The sequence below is a fragment of the Saimiri boliviensis genome, chromosome 21 (assembly GCF_048565385.1).
Source record: "Saimiri boliviensis isolate mSaiBol1 chromosome 21, mSaiBol1.pri, whole genome shotgun sequence".
NCBI classification, from domain to species: domain Eukaryota; kingdom Metazoa; phylum Chordata; class Mammalia; order Primates; family Cebidae; genus Saimiri; species Saimiri boliviensis.
Genome location: NC_133469.1, coordinates 10,118,267 through 10,141,339, shown reverse-complemented (window position 1 = coordinate 10,141,339; position 23,073 = coordinate 10,118,267). Strand labels below are relative to the sequence as shown.

General features: G+C 52.1%; 1 protein-coding gene across 1 annotated transcript in view; it reads left to right on the top strand.

Annotated features, from left to right (window-relative positions):
• The window catches only part of ZC3H7B (zinc finger CCCH-type containing 7B), a 55,286-nt gene that overhangs the window by 9,761 nt on the left and 22,452 nt on the right, over positions 1-23,073 (top strand). The window contains exons 2-7 of the mRNA XM_039463246.2: positions 8,908-8,966; positions 13,919-13,952; positions 14,082-14,279; positions 16,203-16,361; positions 18,551-18,631; positions 20,157-20,213. Coding sequence (XP_039319180.2) covers positions 8,914-8,966; positions 13,919-13,952; positions 14,082-14,279; positions 16,203-16,361; positions 18,551-18,631; positions 20,157-20,213 — 582 coding nt within the window. The 5' untranslated portion in view covers positions 8,908-8,913. The remainder of the gene's footprint in view (positions 1-8,907; positions 8,967-13,918; positions 13,953-14,081; positions 14,280-16,202; positions 16,362-18,550; positions 18,632-20,156; positions 20,214-23,073) is intronic.

Here is a 23,073-nt window from a genome sequence, read left to right as displayed (position 1 = left end):
TGAGCCACTGCACCTGGCCCTATTGTACTTTCCTTTACTCCATGCCATGTTTCCTGCTTCAGCTTCCTTGTGACTCTGTTCTCTATTTTTACTTGTTGTGTGCATTTCACTCTGGTTTGTCTTCCCACCCAAGGATGACAAGCTCCCCCAGGCCAGGGACTTTATTAACTGTGTTCCCTTAGCACCTGGTAGGGCCCCTTGCTCTAAAGGTGCTTCATGGTTATTTGCTGAACAAATGAATAACAGGTTGGCCACAGAATAGCCCTTGCCAAACAGCCCGGGACTGGGCAGAGAAACTGCAAAGAAATCGGCGTTGACTGAATGAAAACTTATAGGATAATTATTTCCATTGTGAGTTGGGCGCCGTGGCTCACGCCTCTGATCCCAGCAGTTTGGGAGGCCAAGATGGGCGATCACCTGAGGTTGAGAGTTCGAGACCAACCCTATCAACATGGAGAAACCCCGTCTCTACTGAAAACATAAAAATTAGGTTGGCGTGGTGGTGCATACCTGTAATCCCAGCACTTGGGAGGCTGAGGCAGGAGAACCGCTTGAACCCAGGAGGCAGAGATTGCTGTGAGCCGAGATGGCACCATTGCACTCTAGCCTGGGCAACAAGAGTGAGACTCTGTTTCACACACAAAAAAATTATGTCTATAATTTTTTTTTCCAGCAAGCAGAGCAGTGCTGGAAACTCTTGATGCCATGGGTGCACCACAAGGATTTCGAGCTCCCTGGGAGCAGGAGCAGTGACTAATCAGCTTCTCAAGGGGAACAAAGTACACCACAGCGTTAGGCAGTCACTCTGAGCTATGGGCCTCTGGGTGACTCTGGTTTATTTTTTAACACTTGCCGATAATTTCCAAAGCTTTTACACTGACCTTCTGTTACTTTTTTTTTTTTTTTTGAGACAGAGTTTCACTCTTGTTACCCAGGCTGGAGTGCAATGGTGCGATCTCGGCTCACCGCAACCTCCGCCTCCTGGGTTCAGGCAATTCTCCTGCCTCAGCCTCCTGAGTAGCTGGGATTACAGGCACGAGCCACCATGCCCAGCTGATTTTTTGTATTTTTAGTAGAGACGGGGTTTCACCATGTTGACCAGGATGGTCTCGATCTCTCGACCTCATGATCCACCTGCCTCGGCCTCCCAAAGTGCTGGGATTACAGGCTTGAGCCACCGCGCCCGGCTACTTTTTTTTTTTTTTTTTAGATGGAGTTTTGCTCTCATTGCCCAGACTGGAGTGCAGTTGTATGATCCTGGCTCACCACAGCCTCTGCCTCCAGTTTTGAAGTGATTCTCCTGCCTCAGCCTCCCAAGTAACTGGAATTACAGGCATGAGCCACTATGCCTGGCCAATGACCTTCTGATAATTTCTTTCTTTCTTTTTTTTTTTTGAGACAGAGTTTCGCTCTTGTTACCCAGGCTGGAGTGCAATGGCGCGATCTCGGCTCACCGCAACCTCCGCCTCCTGGGTTCAAGCAACTCTCCTGCCTCAGCCTCCTGAGTAGCTGGGATTACAGGCACGTGCCACCACGCCCAGCTAATTTTTTGTATCTTTAGTAGAGACGGGGTTTCACCATGTTGACCGGGATGGTCTCGATCTCTTGACCTCGTGATCCACCCGCCTCGGCCTCCCAAAGTGCTGGGATTACAAGCTTGAGCCACCGCTCCCGGCCCTTCTGATAATTTCTATTTTAAAAAGGGAGTTAGTATTTTTTAAGCATCTTACTTTAAGCACCACATCTGGTGGGTCTTGATGAAGAAGTTGGAGCAGGGCTGGATGTGGTGGCTCAAGCCTGTAATCCCAGCACTTTGGGAGGCCAAGGTGCGAGGATCGCTTGAGGTCAGGAGTTCGAGACCAGCCTGGCCAACGTGGTGAAACCCCATCTCTATTAAAAATACAAAAAAAAAAAATTGCTGAGTGTGGTGATGCACGCCTGTAGTCCTAGTTATTTGGAGGCTGAGGCAGGAGAATTGCTTGAACCTAGGAGATGGAGGTTGCAGTGAGCTGAGATCAAGCCACTGCCCTCTAGCCAGGGTGACAGAGCAAGACTCTGTCTCAAAAAAAAAAAAAAAAAAAAAAAAAAAGCTGGAGCCCAGGCTCCTGGAGACAGGGATGTGGGTTTCAACTATTCCTGCTCAGTTTGGCCCCAGGTTGTCAGGAGGGTAAGACAATATTCTGAAAGTAGAAGCCCTTTGTAAGCAGAATGCTGCTGGAGGGAAGAGGAGTATGCTTTGCTACTGACTCTTAGTTTAGTTTATGGGGTAGGGACCAGGGAGTTGGGGAGGCCTGGGGAAGTTTCCCAGATTTTGGTTTCTGTTCAAGGTGGCCAGTTAACTAGAACACAAGTTGCAGGCTGCCAGCACTTTGGGAGGCCGAGGTGGGTGGATCACTTGAGGTCAGGAGTTTGAGACCAGCCTGACCAACCTTGTGAAACCCAGTCTCTACCAAAAATACAGAATTAGCCGGGTATGGTGACGCATGCCTGTAATTCCAGCTACTCAGGAGGCTGAGGCAGGAGAATTGCTTGAACCCAGGAGGTGGAGGTTGTGATGAGCCAAGATGTACTATTGCGCTCCAGCTTGGGCAAGGGAGCAAAACTCCATCTCAAAAAAAAAAAAAAAAAAAAAAAAAAAAGACTGATAGCATCCTCACTGTTTTTCTAAGATCCATGAGCACTACCTACTCAAAATAGGTTTCCCAAAGTTTCTTTTTCTTTTCTTTTTTTCTTTTTTAAAAAAACGGGGTTTCACCATGTTGGTCAGGCTGGTCTTGAACTCCCGACCTCAGGTGATCTGCCCGCCTTGGCCTCCAAAGTGCTTGGATTAGAGGCGTGAGCCACCACGCCTGGCTATTTCTTTTTCTTTTGAGATGGAGTTTCGCTCTGTCGCCCAGGTTGGAATGCAGTGGTGTAATCTCAACATCCACCTCCTTGGTTCAAGTGATTCACTTACCTGAGCTTCCTGAATAGCTGGAATTACAGGTGCCCACCACCATGCCCAGATAATTTTTTGTACTTTTAGTAGAGATGGGGTTTCACCACAATTAGTCAACCTAGTCTTGAACCCCTGACCTCAGCTTCCCAAAGTGCTCGGATTACAGGCGAATGAGCCACCGCACCCGGTCCCCCAACAGTTTATTTGGGCTGCTTAAAGATGAATCAGATACAGTATCTGCCTTCAAGGAGCTCATAGTTTATGGAGAGATGGTGACATAAGCACATAGTTTCAGTTATTGAGGATGAGCACAGTGGTTGCAGTGAGCTTGGGGTACTGCACGCAGTAGTGGTTGGGGAAAGAAGCCTTCCTGGTAGAGGAGCCACCTTGGCTGAGCTTTAGAGAAGTGGTGGCCATTAAGCCAGGGTGGGAAGCAGTGGGCGTGGAGGAAGCCCCACTCAGCTGGCAGCTTGGACGGGAAGCTGGATGGTCCATTATTGCAGGAGTATGACTTTCCAGGCGGGCTGTGGGGCAGAAAGAGGCCAGACATGCCCTGCGGTACTGTATGAACCAGGATGAGAGCTCGGACTTTGTTCTTCTAGTAGTGTTGTCATGGAAAGTTCTGTTTGTTTTTTAACTTTTTATTCACAAGAAGTTACAAAAATAGTACAAAGAATTCCCTTTACCTAGCTTCCCTGAATAGTGATATCCTGGATGGTCCAGAAAATTGGAATTGGTACATTACTAGGCTACAGTGCTTATTTAGTTTTCACTTTTTTTTTTTTTTGAGACGGAGTCTTGCTCTGTCACCCAGGCTAAAGTGCAGTGACATGATCTTGGCTCACTACGACCTCCGCCTCCTGCGTTTAAATAATTCTCCTGCCTCAGCCTCCCGAGTAGCTGGGATTACAGGCACATGCCACCATCCCCGACTAATTTTTGTATTTTTGGTAGAGATGGGGTTTCACCGTGTGTCCAGTCTGGTCTTGAACTCTTGACCTCAAGTGATCGGCTCGCCTTGGCCTCCCGAAGTGCTGGAATTACAGGCATGAGCCACCGCCCCGGGCCTATCCTTTTTTTTTTTTTTTTTTTCTGAGACAGTATCTTGCTCTGTGATCCAGGCTGGAGCGCAGTGACAATTAGGGCTCACTGCAGCCTCAACCTCCTGGACTCAAGTGATCTTCTTACCTTGGCCTCCCAAGTAGCCGGAACCATAGGTGTGCACCACCTTCCCTGGCTCTGAGGAGGGAGAGCATCACTGTCTTCACTGACCTGAAGTCATTTCTTCCAGGCATGGCCCCCACCTGCTAGCTGCAGGCTTTGTGATCTCTCTGAGCCTCATTTTCCTCATCTCTCAAATGTGGTCTCATTGTGGCCCAGCCCTCAGGGTCATCAGTTGGGATTGGCCGAAATGCAGGGCGTGATAGTGATTTCATAAACTGTCACATGTAGTCTTCCAGAAGGCTTCCCCACCCTGACACCAATAAACCAACTCCTATTCATCCCTTGAAGCTCAATTTAAATGTTGCCCCCTTTGAGGAGCTTCAGCTTTCTTTGTGCCTGCTCCCAGCCTGTGTTTACTACAGAAGTCTGGTTTGGGATGGAGCTATTGGAATATCTGTCCATGTCTCTGACTAGATTGTGAGGTCTGGCCAGGAGGCAGGAAGCCCAGCTTTCTCATCTGCGTGTGGTGAGCATATATCAAATGTCAGATTGAATGTCCGGCGTGGGGATTCTGAGGTACTAAGAGCCACCATTTGTTAAGTGCCTGCTGTGTTCTAGGCCCTGAAATGAGCGCCTCCTATGTGTTAGTCCTGGCCGAGAGCACCGTGTGTCCTCCCTGTGTTGCAGAGCAGGAAACTGTAATTTAGAGAGACAGAGGAAGTGTGGAGGGTCATCCAGCCAGTCAGCTGGGGGATCAGAGAGGTGAATAAATGGCCAGGCTGTGTGAGAAGCATTCGCACCATCAGGAGCAGCGAACGAGCGAACGTTTATTCCTTGGCACAGGCTTCAGGCCTTATGGACTTTACTGCTCAGAGTGGCTACGGCAATACTTTTTTTTTTTTTTTTTTTTTTTTTTGAGACGGAGCTTCGCTCCTGTTACCCAAGCTGGAGTGCAATGGCGCGATCTCGGCTCACCGCAACCTCCGCCTCCTGGGTTCAGGCAATTCTCCTGCCTCAGCCTCCTGAGTTGCTGAGATTACAGGCACATGCCACCCTGCCCAGCTAATTTTTTGTATTTTTAGTAGAGACGGGGTTTCACCATGTTGACCGGGATGGTCTCGATCTCTTGACCTCGTGATCCACCCGCCTCAGCCTCCCAAAGTGCTGGGATTACAGGCTTGAGCCACCGCGCCCGTCCCCCTATTGGTAACTTTTTTTTGTTTTGAGACAGAGTCTCACTCTGTCACCCAGGCTGGAGTGCAGTGGCACAGTCTTGGCTCACCGCACCCTCCGCCTCCCAGGTTCAAGCAATTCCTGCCCCCGCCTCCTGAGTAGCTGAGATTACAGGCACGTGCCACCATGCCTAATTTTTTTTTTCGTATTTTTAGTAGAGACAGGGTTTCACCCTCTTAGCCAGGCTGGTCTTGAATTCCTGACCTTGTGATTCACTTGTCTCAGCTTCCCAAAGTATTGGGATTACAGGCGTGAGCCACCGCGCCCGGCCCAGTGTTGGTAACTGTTAAGTCTTCTCAGACTCTAGGGCTGGAGGACAGATGCGGCAGCATTTCTCTCTGACCACTGTGGATTTATGGGAGAGCCATGGGGCTGAGCAGGGCCTGAGAGGGTAATGGGGCCATTGCTCCCTGTGGCATAAGCCGCCGTGGGTGCCAGCAGAGATTCAGGTGAAGTGAATCATCAGAGGCTCCAGGCAGCAGAGTTTTGTAAGACCCCCATGCTGTACTTGAGGTTGACAGGCTGGTCCAGTTGTCTGGCATAGGCAGTCACCGCAGGTGGTGGTAGGGGGTGTGGGATTGTGACCCAGGTCAACGTGGAAGGGTTTGGTGGCCACTGGCTATGTGATGCCGGTGGTCAGGTGCACAGGGGCCTTCTCCCCTCCTGCAACTTCCCCAGTTGGTGCCAGGCTGTGCTGTGTGGTAACTGGGTGCATCCTCGCCTCCCTGTGAGACTAGTGCTCTTCCAGGGCAAGGACTGACCACTGCCCGCACCCGTGGCTCTCCAACTCCCGGTAAACATTGGATGAATGAGTGTCCCATGGGTTCAGTTAATGGGATCAGGAGAGACTGGGTGCAGGAGTTAGGCTCTGCAGGGTGGTGAGATTTCAGTCGAAGGGTGGAGCAGAGCCTGCTGCATTGGTGGAAGGAATCGTGAGAGCGAAGGCCAGGAGGCAGGAAGACCACCAGCAGCCTGTTGGAGCCTGGGCCTGGAGTCTGGTATGGGGAAGATGAGGGCTAGTTTCACAGACAGGGGAGCCAAGGACAGAGAGACCAACCCAGAGGCCTGCTGGGCAGGGGTTGGGCAGCCAAGGGCCACAACTGCTAGCCTCCTGTGCTAGGATGGGGTCACAGTAGTCATGTCCATCCCAGGGAATGCTTGCAGAGCTTTTTCTAAGGGGCAGAGCAGTGTTTGATGACACTTTTTCCTGCGACTGTGGGACTGTTGATCTGTGCCAGGCACCCTGTCCACGGTGGCTCCTGAACCCTCAGCATGGCTGATGCGGCAAGAGCTGCCGTTAGCCTTACTTTCCCGGTAGGAGACAGAGGCCCAAAGTCACACCGTGAGTGTGAGCACTCGGCTTCACACCCAGGCCTGTCTGGGTCCAGAGCCCCGAACCAAGGCCTTCCAAGGCCAACAGATATGTGGCGGGCACATGTCAAGGCCTGACCAATGCAAGGGCTGCTTTATCTATTGGACTAAAAGCTCCCTTCAGGCTGCGACTATGTCAGAATCACCTCTGGCATCCCCCAAACCGGTCCAGCCCAGGCTGCTTCTGGACTGAATGGCAAGGACTGACCAGCCAGAAGGTGGGCTGTGGAAAGAGGGAGGAAGCTGAGACGGCCCCCACATCTGGAGGCCTTCTCTGGGCCGGGGTTCCCGTTCCGCCTGAGTGCAGGTGACATGTGTGCACTGTGGCATCTGCTGCGTGGCATTCCTCCCTGCAGACATCGCCGGGGCCATCAGCTGAAAGGTCTAGCCTTACAGGGTCCTTTGAGCCCCTCTCTGCTGGTGTGGAGATGAGAAACTGTAGAAATAAAAGACATAAGACACAGATAGAGAAAGGAGAGTTTGCACCCAGGGGTCCACCGCTAACCAAAGTGCGGAGTCCAGCAGTGGCCCTGAGTGTCCGCTCACTCTGACTTTCATTGAGTACAAAGCTGGGGGCAGGGTTTGTGGCGTTGGTGGTCAGTGATAGGGTTAAGTACATCACAAGTCATATAGGTAGGGGCCCAAGGCTTTCTAGTAGCCAAGATGAGGTAAGGAGCATAATGCAATCAGCATTTTTCCATACTTGTCAAGAAAGAACAAAGACATTAAGATTTGTATTACTTTTGCTGATTATCTCTTCTAAGAAAACAGGAACCAGGTGCAGAAGTAGAACATGAGAGTGGACATGGAACGTGACTGCTGAAGCACAGCATCACAAGAGACAATTAAGCCCCCAGATGTCTGTGGGGCTCCCTGACAGCCATCAGGCTTACCGCAAACGCTTGGAGGAGCGGAGTTTTCTCCTAACTCCTCGGTCCTCTGGGGAAGGAGACCTCTCTGACAGCTCCTTCCGCCGCTTGCTAAATGGCGCTGCAGCATAGGCGCCATCCAGCAGCCCCCTCCAACAGTTCTTACACAGGCGTGACAGAGGGCTTAAAGCATCTTGCCTTAGGGTCATTTCTTTCACAGTGTCACCCCAGGTTCACACTTCCAGACCTGAGAGGCATTAGTAAAAGAACTAAGATCACCTATGAATAACTAAGATCACCTATGAATGACTAAGATCACATATGAATGACTAAGATCACCTATGAATAACGACTATGGTTATATCTCTAATTGTTTTCTTCTTCATTATTTATATGGGAATAGGCTGAGGCTTCTGACTCCTGCCTGGGCACTTATGGGGTCTCCCCTCAATAATCAGCCGTGCACAGAGGGGCTGCCAGTGCGTGTAAAAAGAAGCATGTCCTGAGGTTCTAATCCTGCCTCTGTCACATGCCAGCTCATTGCCGGGTCTCCCTAAGCTTATTTCCTCCTTGGTTAAAAAAAAAAAAAAAAGGCCGGGCGCGGTGGCTCAAGCCTGTAATCCCAGCACTTTGGGAGGCCGAGGCGGGTGGATCACGAGGTCAAGAGATCGAGACCATCCTGGTCAACATGGTGGAACCCCGTCTCTACTAAAAATACAAAAAATTAGCTGGGCATGGTGGCGCGTGCCTGTAACCCCAGCTACTCAGTACGCTGAGGCAGGAGAATTGCTTGAATCCAGGAGGCGGAGGTTGCGGTGAGCCGAGATTGTGCCATTGCACTCCAGCCTGGGTAACAAGAGCGAAACTCCGTCTCAAAAAAAAAAAAAAAAAAATTAGCCAGGCAGGGTGGTGGTGTAATCCCAGCTACTCGGGAGGCTGAGGCAGGAGGATCACTTGAACCCAGGAAACGGAGGTTGCAGTGAGCCAAGATCATACCACTGACCACTGCACTCCAGATTGGGTAAAAAAAAAGTTTTTCCTTGAACTTGAGGTGTCCCATGTGGTATTGTAGCTCAATCCTGTGTGGGAAAGGGCAGGTGGCCTCTATGCCCTTGTTCCTTGAGGGCATCACTCAATCTCAGAGTCTAGGGGACTGTGGGTATGGAGGATAGTGCCCTCAGGGTGGTCGTCGCCCTCAGGGACTCCTTTCCCAACCTGGGAAAGGGAATGAGAGTGGGAGTGAGAGCACCCAATCACAGGCCCCGTAAAGGGGGTGGCAGATGGCAACCCTGCTCTTGCTGACCAAGTGATAGACTGTGCTTTTTCCCCCAGAGACTGATGGAGAGGCAGAAACGGAAGGCGGACATCGAGAAGGGGCTGCAATTCATTCAGTAAGCCTGCACGTGGTTCTGGGCTGGGTGGGGCGGCTGGGAGGGCAGGGGTGGGTTCTCTGAGAGTCATGCCCTCCCAGCGCTACCTTTTCTTGCTGCTGAGTCTTTACTGCCAAGGCTCCTGTGTGCGCTGGGGTGTGGGGAGGTGACCGGAGCCAGGACAGGGCTGGCGTGGTCAGGGCGTGAACTCTGCATACACACACGGTCCCTGGCCCTGGTTACCCTTTGGTCTTGTCCAGTAGATAATTCTAAACCCTCACCCTTCACATTTGCACTCCCTGTTAATTCTCTTGCATGGCTGCATGAGTCTTCTGATAAATCAATAGTCCCTTCTGTGGAGCACTTACAATCTCAATCTCTGTGCTGAGACCTTCACATCTGTGTCTTCTTTGAGACGAGTCTCTCCTTCTTGCCCCAGTTGGAGTGCAGTGGTGCTCCTGACCTCCTGGGCTCAAGCAGTCCTCTTGCCTCCACCTTTCTTGTAGGAGACCATAGGTGCACACCACCACACCCAGCTAATTTTTTTGTTTTTTGAGACAGAGTCTTGCTCTGTCACCCAGGCTGGAGTGCAGTGGCATGATCTCGGCTCACTGTAACCTCTGCCTCCCAGGTTCAAGCAATTCTCCTGCCTCAGCCTCTCAAGTACCTTGGGATTACAGGCATGTGCTACCATGCCAGGCTAATTTTTGTATTTTTAGTAGAGATAGGGTTTCGCCATGTTGGCCAGGCTGACTCGACCTCCTGGCCTTGTGATCTGCCTGCCTCAGCCTCCCAAAGTGCTGGGATTACAGGCGGGAGCCACTGTACCAGGCCAATTTTTTGATTTTTTTTTAGAGAGAGGGTCTTGCCGTCCTGCCCAGGCTGGTCTCAAACTCCTGGGCTCAGGTGATACTCCTGCCTCCGCATCCCAAAGTGCTGGGATTACAGACATGAGCCACTGTGCCCTGCCAATCCATCATCTATTTAATCTTCACAACAGCCCAGTAAAGTAGGTAGCCTTATTTCCATTTTGCAGCTGAGGCTCAGAGAGGTTAAGCAACTTGTTTAAAGTTATGGAGCTATTGAGGAATAGCATTCTAGCCCAGGCCTGGTTGACTTCAAAACTCACATTTTTTTTGTTGTTGTTTTTTTTGTTTTTTGTTTTTTGAGATGGAGTTTCACTCTTGTTACCCAGGCTGGAGTGCAATGGCACAATCTCGGCTCACCGCAACCTCTGCCTCCTGGGTTCAAGCAATTCTCCTGCCTCAGCCTCCTGAGTAGCTGGGACTACAGGCAGGTGACACCATGCCCAGCTAATTTTTAGTATTTTTAGTAGAGACGGGGTTTCACCATGTTGACCAGGATGGTCTCGATCTGTTGACCTCGTGATCCACCCGCCTCAGCCTCCCAAAGTGCTGGGATTACAGGCTTGAGCCCCTGCGCCCGGCCTTTTTTTTTTTTTTTTTGGAGATGGAGTCTCACTCTGTCACCCAGGCTGGAGTACAGTGGCACAGCCTCGGCTCACTGCAACCTCCATCACCGGGGTTCAAGTGATTCTCTTACTTCATCCTCCTGACTAGCTAGGACTATAGCGTGTGCCACCACGCCCAGCTAATTTTTTGTATTTTTAGTAGAGATGGGGTTTCACCATATTGGCCAGGCTGGTGTTGAACTACTGACCTCAAGCAATCTGCCTACCTCAGCCTCCCAAAGTGCTGGGATTATAGGCCTGAGCTGCTGCACATGGCCCACATTCTTTTCATTGTATGCCTCTGGGCACCACATGCTACATTTGTTTTTTCTTGTTGTTTCTCTTTTTTTACACACAATATTTTGAGTAACCTTTTTTACTTATTCCTCTTAAATAGATTCTCAGAGGCATATTTATCACAGCACTAATGAAGCGTAGGCATTTGTGTCCTCTCACTTGCACAGGCCCCTTCCGAGGCCCTGAAAGGCATGCACTCTTGCAATCCTGTGTTCATAATTTTGTGTTCTTTTTCTTAAATAGGGCTCCCCGTAAAACTGGAATTTGCCTCTGTATACCCTTATGTACGCCCCAGTTTTGTTCCCATACAAACCTGTAAAACTCTCCTTGCCTTTTCTTTTTTAAATTTTTTTGAAACGGAGTCTCGCTCTGTCACCCAGGCTGGAGTGCAATGGCATGCTCTCAGCTCACCACAACCTCCGTCTCCCAGATTCAAGTGATTCTCCTGCTTCAGCCTCTCAAGTAGCTGGGATTACAGGTGCACACCACCACCCCTGGCTAATTTTTTTTTTGTAATAGAGACGGGGTTTCACCATGTTGGCCAGGCTGGTCTCAAACTTCTGATCTTAGGTGATCCACCGACCTTGGCCTCCCAAAGTGCTGGGATTACAGGCGTTCATGCCTGGCAAATTTTTGTATTTTTAAGTAGAGACAGGGTTTCACCATGTTGGTCAGGCTGGTCTCGAACCCCTGACCTCCACCCGCCTCAGCCTCCCAAAGTGTTGGGATTATAGGTGTGAGCCACAGCACCTGGCTACTCCTTGCCTTTTCTTTTCTTTGTGATGGAATGTCCCTATGTTGCCCAGGCAGGTCTCAAACTCCTGGGCTCAAGCAGTTTTCCTACCCCAGCCACCCAAATAGCAGGATTGCAGGTGCATGCAGTTGTGCCCAGCATACCCCCTTGCCTTTTCTCACCCCTTGCCTTTTCTCACCCACGTCACTGCAGACTGGATCCCTTTTCACATGCCCTCGGTATCCATGCTGCTCTCACAGAGTGAGTGTTCATATTGACAACACGCTTTCCTTCCTCAGCCCACAGTGCAGTCACTTCCTGCCTGCTTCCAGATGGTATCCTGTGCTGGGCTGATTTGATTAGGTGATCGGGGAGCAGCTCAAGCATGGCCCCAGGTGTAGCACCCTTTCCCTGGGCCATTGGCCAATCCCACCTTGCTGCCATGGCTGGGAGTTTGCAAACCCTTCTCAGGCTTGGTCATCAGAGCTGCTGCCAGCTCATCTCTCTTCATGGGCAGCTGGTCCTCTCCCATTTTGGGGAGCGAGGGTTTGATTTTGGGGAAGTATCCAAGTTTATTAGGGGCCAGTCTGGTGAACAAGGTGACTCCAACCACTGCTATCTTCTGTAAGAAGAGTTCTGTGTCCCCAGCCTCAGTCACTGATGTCTGCGGAGCTGGGTCCCCAGCCCAGTTCTCCCACTTCCCCTACAGGGTCATTGTGAGGGTTAAGGGGCCAGTTGGTACTTGGGGTAAATGTTTGCTCTTGTCACCTCCTCCTTTCCAAAGGGGAGTGCTAAGAAGGCCCAGCAACAGGGCAGCCTCCCATCCGTTGGCCTCCTAAGGCTTTGCAGGAAGCACGTGGGGAATTGCCGCTTTTCATGCCAGTCCCGCTATTTTGGCCCCACTCCTTCTACACTCTGTTGGTACATGTGTGCTTCATGTGCTTAGCACAGCACACTCTGAGAGCATAAGTGAATTGGGACAGGTGGGTTGGTTCCAGCTTGCAGAGGACCTTAAGATGTCTTAGGACCAGGCATGACTTATTACATGTGGAGCCAATGCTGGAAGAGGGGAGGCTGAAGGTAGGAGGCCAGGAGGGCAGTGATGGGGTCCCCCGTGGGGGCAGCAGAGGGGATGGACACTGCAGTAGTATAGGGAGGGAGGGCAGGGCTGGGGTCCAGCCATGGAGAGGCAAGTGAGAGGTGGGCTGGTGAGCCCTGATGTCACACTGGGACGCCTTCCACATGCACGTTTACAAACAGACCTCTTGGCGTCATGCCTCTGCCCACCTCTCGTGCACTAGCCTAGGCTGCTCTTTCCTGCCCAGGTGTTGGCGGCATCTCCAGGCAATGGAAAGATACCCTCAGCTCTGCCTCCGATGCCTTCCTGCTGCGTGACCTTGGGCAAATCCCTGTGCCACTCTGAGTGTCTGTTTTTTCCTCTGTGGAATGAGGGGCCGAGAGACAAAGCCCAGCTTCCCTTCCAGCCTGGCCATTGAGCCCATCGGAGAGATGAACCTCAATTCTCCTGGCTGACACCCTCTTTCATACCTAGAATGATTTGTTGAGTCCAGCATGAGGGGCTGACAGGCTCACTGAAGACCTAGCATTGGCTGGGGCGTGTGTGTTATGTGGAAGTGGACAGGGGAGGGGCCTGAGGTAGACTCCCCATGCCTCAGTGTCTGTGGGCCTGTGGTCTTGGATTAGGTTTGATGGGGCGTGGTCCTTCCTGGGTCCTATGCTAGATGTTGATTCCCTGACAATGCTCATGCTTCCTGCCTTTTCCTGCCTACTCCTGTCCCTGCCACTCCTGCTACAGCAGCTCCTGTGCCATCCTCTCCCTCCTGGCCTTTAGCTGCAACTGGAGCCTTCCTCCGCCCTGCCTGGGCCAGAGTCTGATTTTCCCCTTCTTGTCCTTTTCTAGTCCCGGAGGCCTCCTAGACCCTAGCGTGTCTCCTCCATCCTTCCCTCATGTAGCTGAGAAAGGGCTCGGAATGCCTGCTCTTCTTTAGGAGAGAGCTGGTTTTTTCAGCAGAGGATGGCCAGCAGGGGCTGGGGCTGGGGCTGGGGCTGGGAGTGGGTCCAGAGCCAGAGGTAGAACTAGAACTGTGCTGGGCTAGGGCTGGCTTGGGCCTGGGGCTGGTTGGGTTGGGGTTGGAGGTGGGGCTGGGGCTGGGGCCAAGCTGGAGGTGGGGCTGGAGCTGGGGCCAGGATGGAGGTGGGGCTGGGGTTGGTCTCTTCTTCCTCAGCACCTGTACCTGGGAAAGCCCGGCTGTCTGGCCCCAAGGAAAATGAAGGTCCTTCCATCAGAACTGGAAGGCCTGCATGGTAATGATTTAGGGGAAGAAAACCGCTGTCTGTTCACCCTAGTCCGTAAGGTGATGGCTGAGGTCTGAGTTGGAGGAATAGCTCTGGATCTCCATGAAGCTGGGACCACTGGGCTCACCCAGACCTCGTGCTCTCTTTTCCTGCTAGGTCAACACTACCCCTAAAGCAAGAAGAATATGAGGTGAGTGTCAGCTGCCAGGCTGAGCAAAGGCAAAGGGCAGAGATGTCCAGGGGAGAGGCTTGGGGCCGGGTGCCAGGGCTGGGGCCAGAGCTCATGAGGTCCTGAGCCTATACACCTTGCCCCCAACAGGCCTTTCTGCTCAAGCTGGTGCAGAATCTGTTTGCTGAGGGCAATGATCTGTTCCGGGAGAAGGACTATAAGCAAGCCCTGGTGCAGTACATGGAAGGGCTGAATGTGGCCGACTACGCTGCCTCTGACCAGGTGGCCCTGCCCCGGGAGCTGCTGTGCAAGCTGCATGTCAATAGGGCCGCCTGCTACTTCACCATGGTGAGCCTGGCACCCTCCTTCCTTTCCTCCTCTGCTGCCCTGATCACTACACCCCCGGATGCCCAGTTCAGCCAGGTTCCTACCCCAGTGAGCCCATAAACAGGGCCAGCCTCCTTCCAGCCTCCTGTCAGAATCTCACTATCTGTTCCCGGGACTCTCAATCTCAGCTGTACAACATGCTCAGCTGGAGAGCTTTTTTTTTTTTTTTTTTTTTTTGAGACGGAGCTTCGCTCTTGTTACCCAGGCTGGAGTGCAATGGCGCGATCTCGGCTCACCGCAACCTCTGCCTCCTGGGTTCAGGCAATTCTCCTGCCTCAGCCTCCTGAGTAGCTGGGATTACAGGCACGTGCCACCATGCCCAGCTAATTTTTTGTATTTTTAGTAGAGATGGGGTTTCACCATGTTGACCAGGATGGTCTCGATCTCTCGACCTTGTGATCCACCCGCCTCGGCCTCCCAAAGTGCTGGGATTACAGGCTTGAGCCACTGCGCCCGGCCTAGCTGGAGAGCTTTTAAAAGTACAGATGCATAGGCTGGGCACAGTGGCTCATGCCTGTAATCCCAGCACTTTGGGAGGCCAAGGCAGGTGGATCACAAGGTCAGGAGTTCGAAACCATCCTGGCTAACATGGTGAAACCCCATCTCTACTAAAAATACCAAAAATTAGCCAGGCGTGGTAGCAAGCACCTGTAATCCCAGCTACCCGGGAGGCTGAGGCAGGAGAATCGCTTGAACCTGGGAGGTGGAGGTTACAATGAATCAAGATTGCACCACTGCACTCCAGCCTGGCGACAGTGTGAGACTCCAACTCAAAAAAACAGTATGGATGCCTAATAAAAAGTTTTTTTTAAAAAAGTGATACTGGCTTGGCGTGATGGTTCATGCCTATAATCCTAGCACTTTGGGAGGCTGAGATGGGTGAATCACCTAAGGTTGAGAGTTCGAGACCAGCCTGACCAACATGGAGAAACGCTGTCTCTACTAAAAATACAAAATTAGTGGTGGTGCATGCCTATAATCCCAGCTACTCAGGAGGCTAAGGCAGGAGAATTGCTTGAACCTGGGAGACGGAGGTTGCGGTGAGCCAATATGGTGCCATTGCACTCCAGCCTTGGCAACAAGTGTGAAACTCCATCTCAAAAAAAAAAACAAACAAACCATAAAAAAAAAAAAAATGATACTGATGCCCTAGCCCTACCCCAGCTGAAGTAAGTTAGAATCATGGGGTGACCCTGGGCCTTGGTGGGAGTCTGACTTCCCCTGCTCTTCCCACCTGGCCTCCCCTTCTTTCTCATAGCCTCAGCCTCCTCACTGTTTCTTTGCAGACTTCAGACCCTTCCTCCTCCCCTGCCTCCTCTCCTCAGAGCTGCAGCCTCCTCCTCTTCCCTGTCCTGTGCACCCACTGACTCAGGTTCATGAGATCCTATGGGAGGCTCTGCTGCAGGCTCTCTAGAGGACCCCGTGACACCTCTGCCATCCAATGGACTCTTGGATAAATGGCTCCCTTATGCCTCAGGGTTAACCCTTCATACTCTGCACACAGAGCTGCCTTCATGGTCTCACTGCCTCTTAGAGATGCCATTGTTACTCTCAGCCCATCATATTCTGAACCAAAGGCAGAGATGGAAATAGGCGTGTTTGAGTGACCAGGTTTGTGGTTGTCCATTTCAGGCCCCTCTCTGCCGTGTCCTGCCCATACCCACTGCAGCCGCATCAGCTAGACACACAGATACCCTTGATCAGAGGCTGGACACCAGAGCACTTCCTTATTCCTGGAGCCTAGAGTTCTGTCCCTGACCCAAGACTTAAGCTCCTCTATCTCTGCCAGGAAGGGAAACGTGTTCATTGCTAGGCAGGGGCAGGAGGCCTGGGGGAGGGAAGGTAAGAGGTGTTGACCAGTGACCGCCTGATTCCCTCTGGCAGGGCCTGTATGAGAAGGCGCTGGAGGACAGCGAGAAGGCTCTGGGCCTGGACAGCGAGAGTATCCGGGCTCTGTTCCGAAAGGCGCGTGCTCTCAATGAACTGGGACGCCACAAGGAGGCTTACGAGTGCAGTAGCCGGTGTTCGCTCGCCCTGCCCCACGTGAGTGTGGCTCTGCAGCCACGCCAGTGCCTGCTCAGAGGCCAGGCATCTAACCCTTCTGGCCCTCACTTGGGCCCAGCCATCGCATCCTTGTGTGTCTCAACTTCCTCCTCTGTGAAATGGAGTTGCAGATCCTGATGTTAACGCTAACTCCCCTTCTCTGAGCTCTGACTGGGTGTCAGGCACTGCTGGGACGCATTGTGTGTATTAACTCACCTAATCCTGGCAATAACCCTAAGAGGTAGATGCTGTGATTATCTTGATTTTAAAGATGATGGGGCCGGACACAGTGGCTCATGCCTGTAATCTCAGCAGTTTGGGAAGCTGAGGCAGGCAGATCACGAGGTCAAGAGATCAAGACCATCCTGGCCAACAGAGTGAAACCTGTTTCAACTAAAAATATGAAAATTAGCTGGATGTGGTTGTGTGTGAGTCCTCACTTGCTGGGAGTTGCAGGATGTTGTTTGGTGATAGAAGCAAGTTGTAGAACTGTAGGTATAATGTGACCCCATGACCCCATTCCTGTTAAAAAAAAAAAAAAAAAGGAAAGAGATAATCCCCACAAAACAAAACTAAGCAGGTTTTTTTTTTCGTTTGATGGGCTCTCGTTCTTTTGCCCAGGCTGCAGTGAGTGGCACAATCTCGGCTCACTGCAACCACTGCTTCCTGAGTTCAAGTGATTCCCCTGCCTCAGCCTCCCAAGTAGCTGGGATTACAGGCACCAGCCAACAGGCCTGGCTGATTTTTGTATTTTTAGTAGAGATGGGGCTTCACCATTTTGGCCAGGCTCGTCTTGAACTCCTGACCTCAGGTGATCTGCCCACCTTGGTCTTCCACAGTGCTGGGATTACAGGCATGAGCCACCGCGCCCTACCAGAACTAAGCATTCTTTATAGGTCTGCATGCATGCATTCCTAGAAAAGAGCCCTAAAGAAACACATCAGCCCAACAGAGTGTGATTCCCCCACTGGAGAAGCCTAGCGTGAGGGGAGACCCAGGAAGCACTTGCTCTCCCTGTAATGTTTCTTCCTTCTACAGTGACACTGTTGCTTGCTGAATTTTAGAAATAAGAAGATAATATTAAAATAAAAACAGGCGAGCTGGGCGCAGTGGCTCACACCTGTAATCCCAGCACTTTGGGAGGCCGAGGTGGGCTGATCATGAGGTCAGGAAATCGAGACCATCCTGGCCGTGGTGAAACCCCATCTCTACTAAAAAACAAAAAAAATTAGCCGGGCATGGTGGCGTGCGCCTGTAGTTCCAGCTACTCAGGAGGCTGAGGCAGGGGAACTGCTTGAATCCGGGAGACAGAGGTTGCAGTAAGCCAAGATTGTGCCACTGCACTCCAGCTTGGCAAAAAGAATAAGACTCCGTCTCAAAAAATAAATAAATAAAAAAAATTAAATTAAATAAAAACAGTCAAGGAGCAGTGGCTCACACCTGTAATCCCAGCACTTCAGGAGGCCAAGGTGGGTGGACCACAAGGTCAAGAGATCAAGACCGCCGGGCGCGGTGGCTCAAGCCTGTAATCCCAGCACTTTGGGAGGCCGAGGCGGGTGGATCACAAGGTCGAGAGATCGAGACCAACCTGGTCAACATGGTGAAACCCCGTCTCTACTAATAATACAAAAAATTAGCTGGGCATGGTGGCGCGTGCCTATAATCCCAGCTACTCAGGAGGCTGAGGCAGGAGAATTGCTTGAACCCAGGAGGCAGAGGTTGCGATGAGCCGAGATCACGCCATTGCACTCCAGCCTGGGTAACAAGAGCGAAACCCCGTCTCAAAAAAAAAAAAAAAAAAAAAGAGATCAAGACCATCCTGGCCAAGATGGTAAAACCCATCTCTACTAAAAATACAAAAATTAGCTGGGCGTGGTGGCTGGTGCCTGTAATCCGAGCTACTCAGGAGGCTCAGGCAGGAGAATCGCTTGAATCCAGAAAGTGGAGGTTGCAGTGAGCTGAGATCACACCTCTGCACTCCAGCCTGGGCGACAGAGTTGAGACTCCAGCTCATTAAATAAATAAATAACAAAATGATTCCTTTCCCCCCACCTGCAAATAAAAGAAAAAACAAGAGCATGATCCTGGTGACCATGACCTCCCCCTGGCAGGGCTACACAGGTGTCCAGGAGCATAGCTTTGTGAGCCCAGGCAGACTGACCCACCGTCCTGCGTCTCGTCCCCTGCAGGATGAAAGCGTGACTCAGCTTGGTCAGGAGCTGGCCCAGAAACTGGGGCTGCGAGTTCGCAAGGCATATAAGAGGCCCCAGGTAGGTGACTCAGGACCCTGGGAGGGTCAGTGTGGATGTGAGGAGGTCTGAAGGGAGGGACCAGGCACTGTGGGGATGGTGGGTGAGGGTGGGCAGGGCTGAGTTAGGACAGACGGGAGTGACAGCAGGTGACCTTCCCTGTGTGTTGGCTGAAAGCCCTAGAACCTTTTGGAGAAGGAGAGAGCAGCTATTACTTTTAGTTCACCTGAGACTCCAGCTGTTGAAAACCATTCCCTCCCCTGTGCTGGCTGACTTGAATCACCTGGAGGTGGCCTGAGTTGACACTGGCTTCCTTCAGCATTATGTTCTCAGATAACCCCCATATGGTGCAAATTTGAAGTGTCGGTATCTGTTTGGCTGGTTCAGGTCCACGTAGATTCATTGGCATCTGCCAAGGGCCAGGAAGCTGCACGGAGGAAAGCTCGTGACTGTAGAGTCTCTGCTGTGACCTTGAGCAAGTTAGTTCATCTCTCTCCACCTTGGTTTCCTCATCCGGAAGATGAAGATAGTTTGTGCCCACCCCAGAGGGCTCAAGGGAGGATTAAAAAGAGAGAATGGTGGCACAAAAGTAGTCATGAAAGAAAAAAAAGAAAGAGAATGGATGGGCCGGGCGTGGTGGCTCACGCCTATAATCCCAGTACTTTGGGAGGCTGAGGTGGGTGGATCACCTGAGGTCAGGAGTTTGAGACCAGCCTGACCAACATGGAAGAACCCCACCTCTACTAAAAATACAAAAATTAGCTGGGCATGGTGTTGCATGCCTGTAATCCCAGCTACTCAGGAGGTTCAGGCAGGAGAATTGCTTGAACTCAGGAGGTAAAGTTTATGGTGAGCAGAGATTGAACCATTGCACTTCAGCCTGGGTGATGAGTGAAACTTCAACTCAAAAAAAAAACAAAAAACAAAACCCAATAAAGAATGGGCCAGGCACAGTGGCTCATGCCTGTAATCCTAACACTTTGAGAGGCTAAGGCTGCCACGTTGCTTGAGCCCAGGAGTTCGAGACCAGCCTGGACAACTTGGCAAAACCGTATCTCTACAAAAAAAAAAATAATAATAATACAAAAATTAGCCTGATGTGGTGGTGCGTGCCTGTAGTCCCAGCTAGTTGGGAGGCTCAGGTGGGAGGATCACATGAACCCCAGAGGTCAAGGCTGCAGTGAGCCAAGATTGCACCCCTGCACTCCAGCCTGAGGGACAAAGTGATACCCTGTCTCAGAAAAAGTTTTTAAATTAATAAATATATAAAAGAATGTTTGAGACAGCACCTAGCACGATGCCTGACACACAGTAGAGGTGTGCAGGGAGGGCCTCTGCCCAGGTCAAGGATAGAGGAAGAAAACCCCAGAATCTGACCCAGAGAGACAGAGCAGATGATTCCTGGCAGGCCTGGGGACAGGGACTCTTGGGGGCACTGCAGGGCCCAGCTGCCTGTGTTAGGGCCTCTCTGCTGCCCTGGCTAAGGGGACCTTCAGCATCTTTTCAGAATCTTTACCTCTGCCTACCTCTCTTCACTCTCTGGCAGGAATTGGAAACCTTTTCTCTGCTCAGTAATGGCACTGCAGCTGGCGCGGCAGATCAGGTAGGATGGGGCTGAACCAACCTGTCTTGTTTTATGTATCGTGAGAGGTTTGGATTCACTCTTTCTGGGTGTAAATGACCTCAGGCATCGGCTCCAGGAGCCTCCGCCTCCCCAGGAGCTACCTCCCGTGACCACAGGCGCAGGGTATGGGGACAGGCCATGGCTCCTGTTGGCAGAAGTGGTCACTGCAGGGGAGCCATCGGGGGCACCCTCACTCACGGACCCCGGCCAGCACAAGCTCTCGACAGCCTGATCCCACGCACCTTCCTTCTTTCTCCCACCTCACGTTTCCTGCTGTGTCGCCTTTTTTCTCACCAGCCCTTCTGCAGGTTCAGGCCCCAGGGCCTCAAATGTCTTCCTCTTTCCCACCCTGCCTTTCCCTGTCTGTTCGTGTTTCAAAGCCTAGCTCAAGGGCATGTCCCTGCTGAGATCCTTCCTGCTCTCCCTGGCCCAGTGACTCTGCTGAAGAGGGGCAGTTGAGACTGAGGAGTCTGACAAGGAAGAGCCCAAGTGTGCCCTGCAGCCTTGGGCAGGTCCTTCAGAGTCTGCATTCTGCAATGGGGGTGTTCCATCCCTCAACGGGAACAAGGGAGGAAAGTGCTTGATAGCTCAGGACAGGGCACCCAGCAGGAAATGCAGGGGCAGTAACTGCTGAGAGCTGCTGTGCTGTCCCGAGTTAGGGACTCCTCCCAAAGGCCGAGACCCTTGTGAACCCTAGTCAGGCCTGGCTCATTCTGGGGGTTGGGCAGGGCCCGGCACACGACTCAGACCCCTGCCCCCCACACAGGAGCTGCTCACGTAGACTTTGAGGCTTTCTGGAAAGTGAGGGATGGACTATAAAAGCACCGATGGAGCTGGAGGTCCTTCCACCTTGTAAAGGGAAATTGAGGCACAGAGTGAAGAGGGGACGTGGCCAGCATCACACAGTGAGGCAGCAGCAGGCTTCCCCTGCCCCAGAGCTTTGCAGCACTTTCATTCATTGCACAAGGAGGCCCACAAAATGTTCTTGGCCCTGGGCCTGAGATAACTGCGTCCTTGCCCTCAGGGACCTCCCAGCCTGCAAAGGAGGCAGGTAATGATCTGCCTTTATAGCGCTCATGGTTTATAACCAGAAATTATAGGCCGGGCATGGTGCCTAACGCCTGCAATCCCAGCACTTTGGGAGGCTGAGGCGGGCAGATCACGAGGTCAAGAGATCAAGACCATCCTGGCCAACAACATGGTGAAACCCTGTCTACTAAAAATACAAAAATTAGCTAGGCGTGGTGGCACATACCTGCAGTCCTAGCTACTTGGGAGGCTAAGGCATAAGAATCGCTTGAACCCAAGAGGTGGACGTTGCAGTGAACCAAGATCGCACCACTGCTCTCCAGCTTGGCAACAGAGTGAGACTCCGTCTCAAGAGGTGCAGGCGAGGGTGTTCAGGACAGGGAAGAATGTGCCATGGCTTGGAAGTCAGAGCGTAGGAACTGGAGAACAAAACACCAGCTCTCCCAGCCCAACTTCCTGATACCTGGGGCTCAGAAACTTATGCCATGCATCCGATAAACACAGGGCAGGCACGGTGGCTCACACCTATAATCCCAGCACATTGTCAGGCCAAGGCGAGCAGATCATTTGAAGTCAGGAGTTTGAGAGCAGCCTGGCCAACATGGTGAAACCCCATCTCTACTAAAAAAATACAAAAATTAGCTGGGTGTGGTGGCATGCGCATGTAATCCCAGCTACTCTGGAGCCCAAGACTGGAGAATCGCTTGAACGTGGCAAGTGGAGATTGTAGTGAACTGAGATCAAGCTGCTGCACTCCAGCCTGGGCAACAGAGCAAGACTTGGTCTCAAAATACACACACACACACACACACACGCACACACACACACACACACACACACACCAAAAACACTTACAAAGCAGTTCCCGTGTGCCAGGCCCCGTACTAAGCTTTTCACAAAAAGCAAGTCATTTCTTCCTGATAGCCTTCCCCAGCGGTGAGTGAAGCAGGCCCAAAGTGGATGGGGAACTTGGCCCAACCTGCAGAGCCTGCTCAGGCCCAGCTTCTCTCCAGTGGGAAGGCAGTGGGATCCCACCTGGGCTACATCCCTTTCTCTGCTTCCTGGGTGGCCTGGAGCTATCATGGGAGAGGAGAGTCTGGGGACTTAGGGAGGTGGCACTTTTGTCTTTGAGCTGCAGGCCATCCATGGTACTGCATGGGGGGCTTGGTAAGAACCTTGCCACCCTCACCAGCGTGAGGACCCTGCCCCATGGTGGGTGGAAGCCAAGGCTCACGGGTTGCCTCCCTTCCCTTCACCACCCCTCCCTAGAGGGGCAGCTATGGGGCTCCGCTGAGCCCATGCCCCCACCTCCTGGTCCAGCCCCTTGCTGGGCACTGTAGGGGTGAAGATCCAGCACGTGTGAGGGCTTTTTCTTTTTGAGCAGGAGTCTCACCCTGTTTCCCAGGCTGGAGTGCAGTGGCATGATCTCAGCTTACTGCAACCTCTGCCTCCAGGGTTCAAGCCATCCTTCTGCCTCAGCCTTCCCAAGTAGCTGGGATTACAGGCGCCCACCACTGTGCCTGGCTGATTTTTGTACTTTTACTGAAGACAAGGTTTCACCATGTTGGCCAGGCTGGTTTTGAACTTCTGACCTCAGGTGATCCGCCAGCCTCGGCCTCCCAAGGTGCTGGGATTACAGGAGTGAGTAACCTCACCCAGCCACGTGTGAGGGCTTTAATCTCCCCTGGTGCTCTAAGTGCTCCTTGGTGCCAGGTCAACAGCGTAGCCCCGGGAGGGACTAGGGCCTGGGTGCTGGGATCGGGGTCTTCCCAGCCATGTCTGCCTGAGCCATTGTGGCCCTCTCCCCACA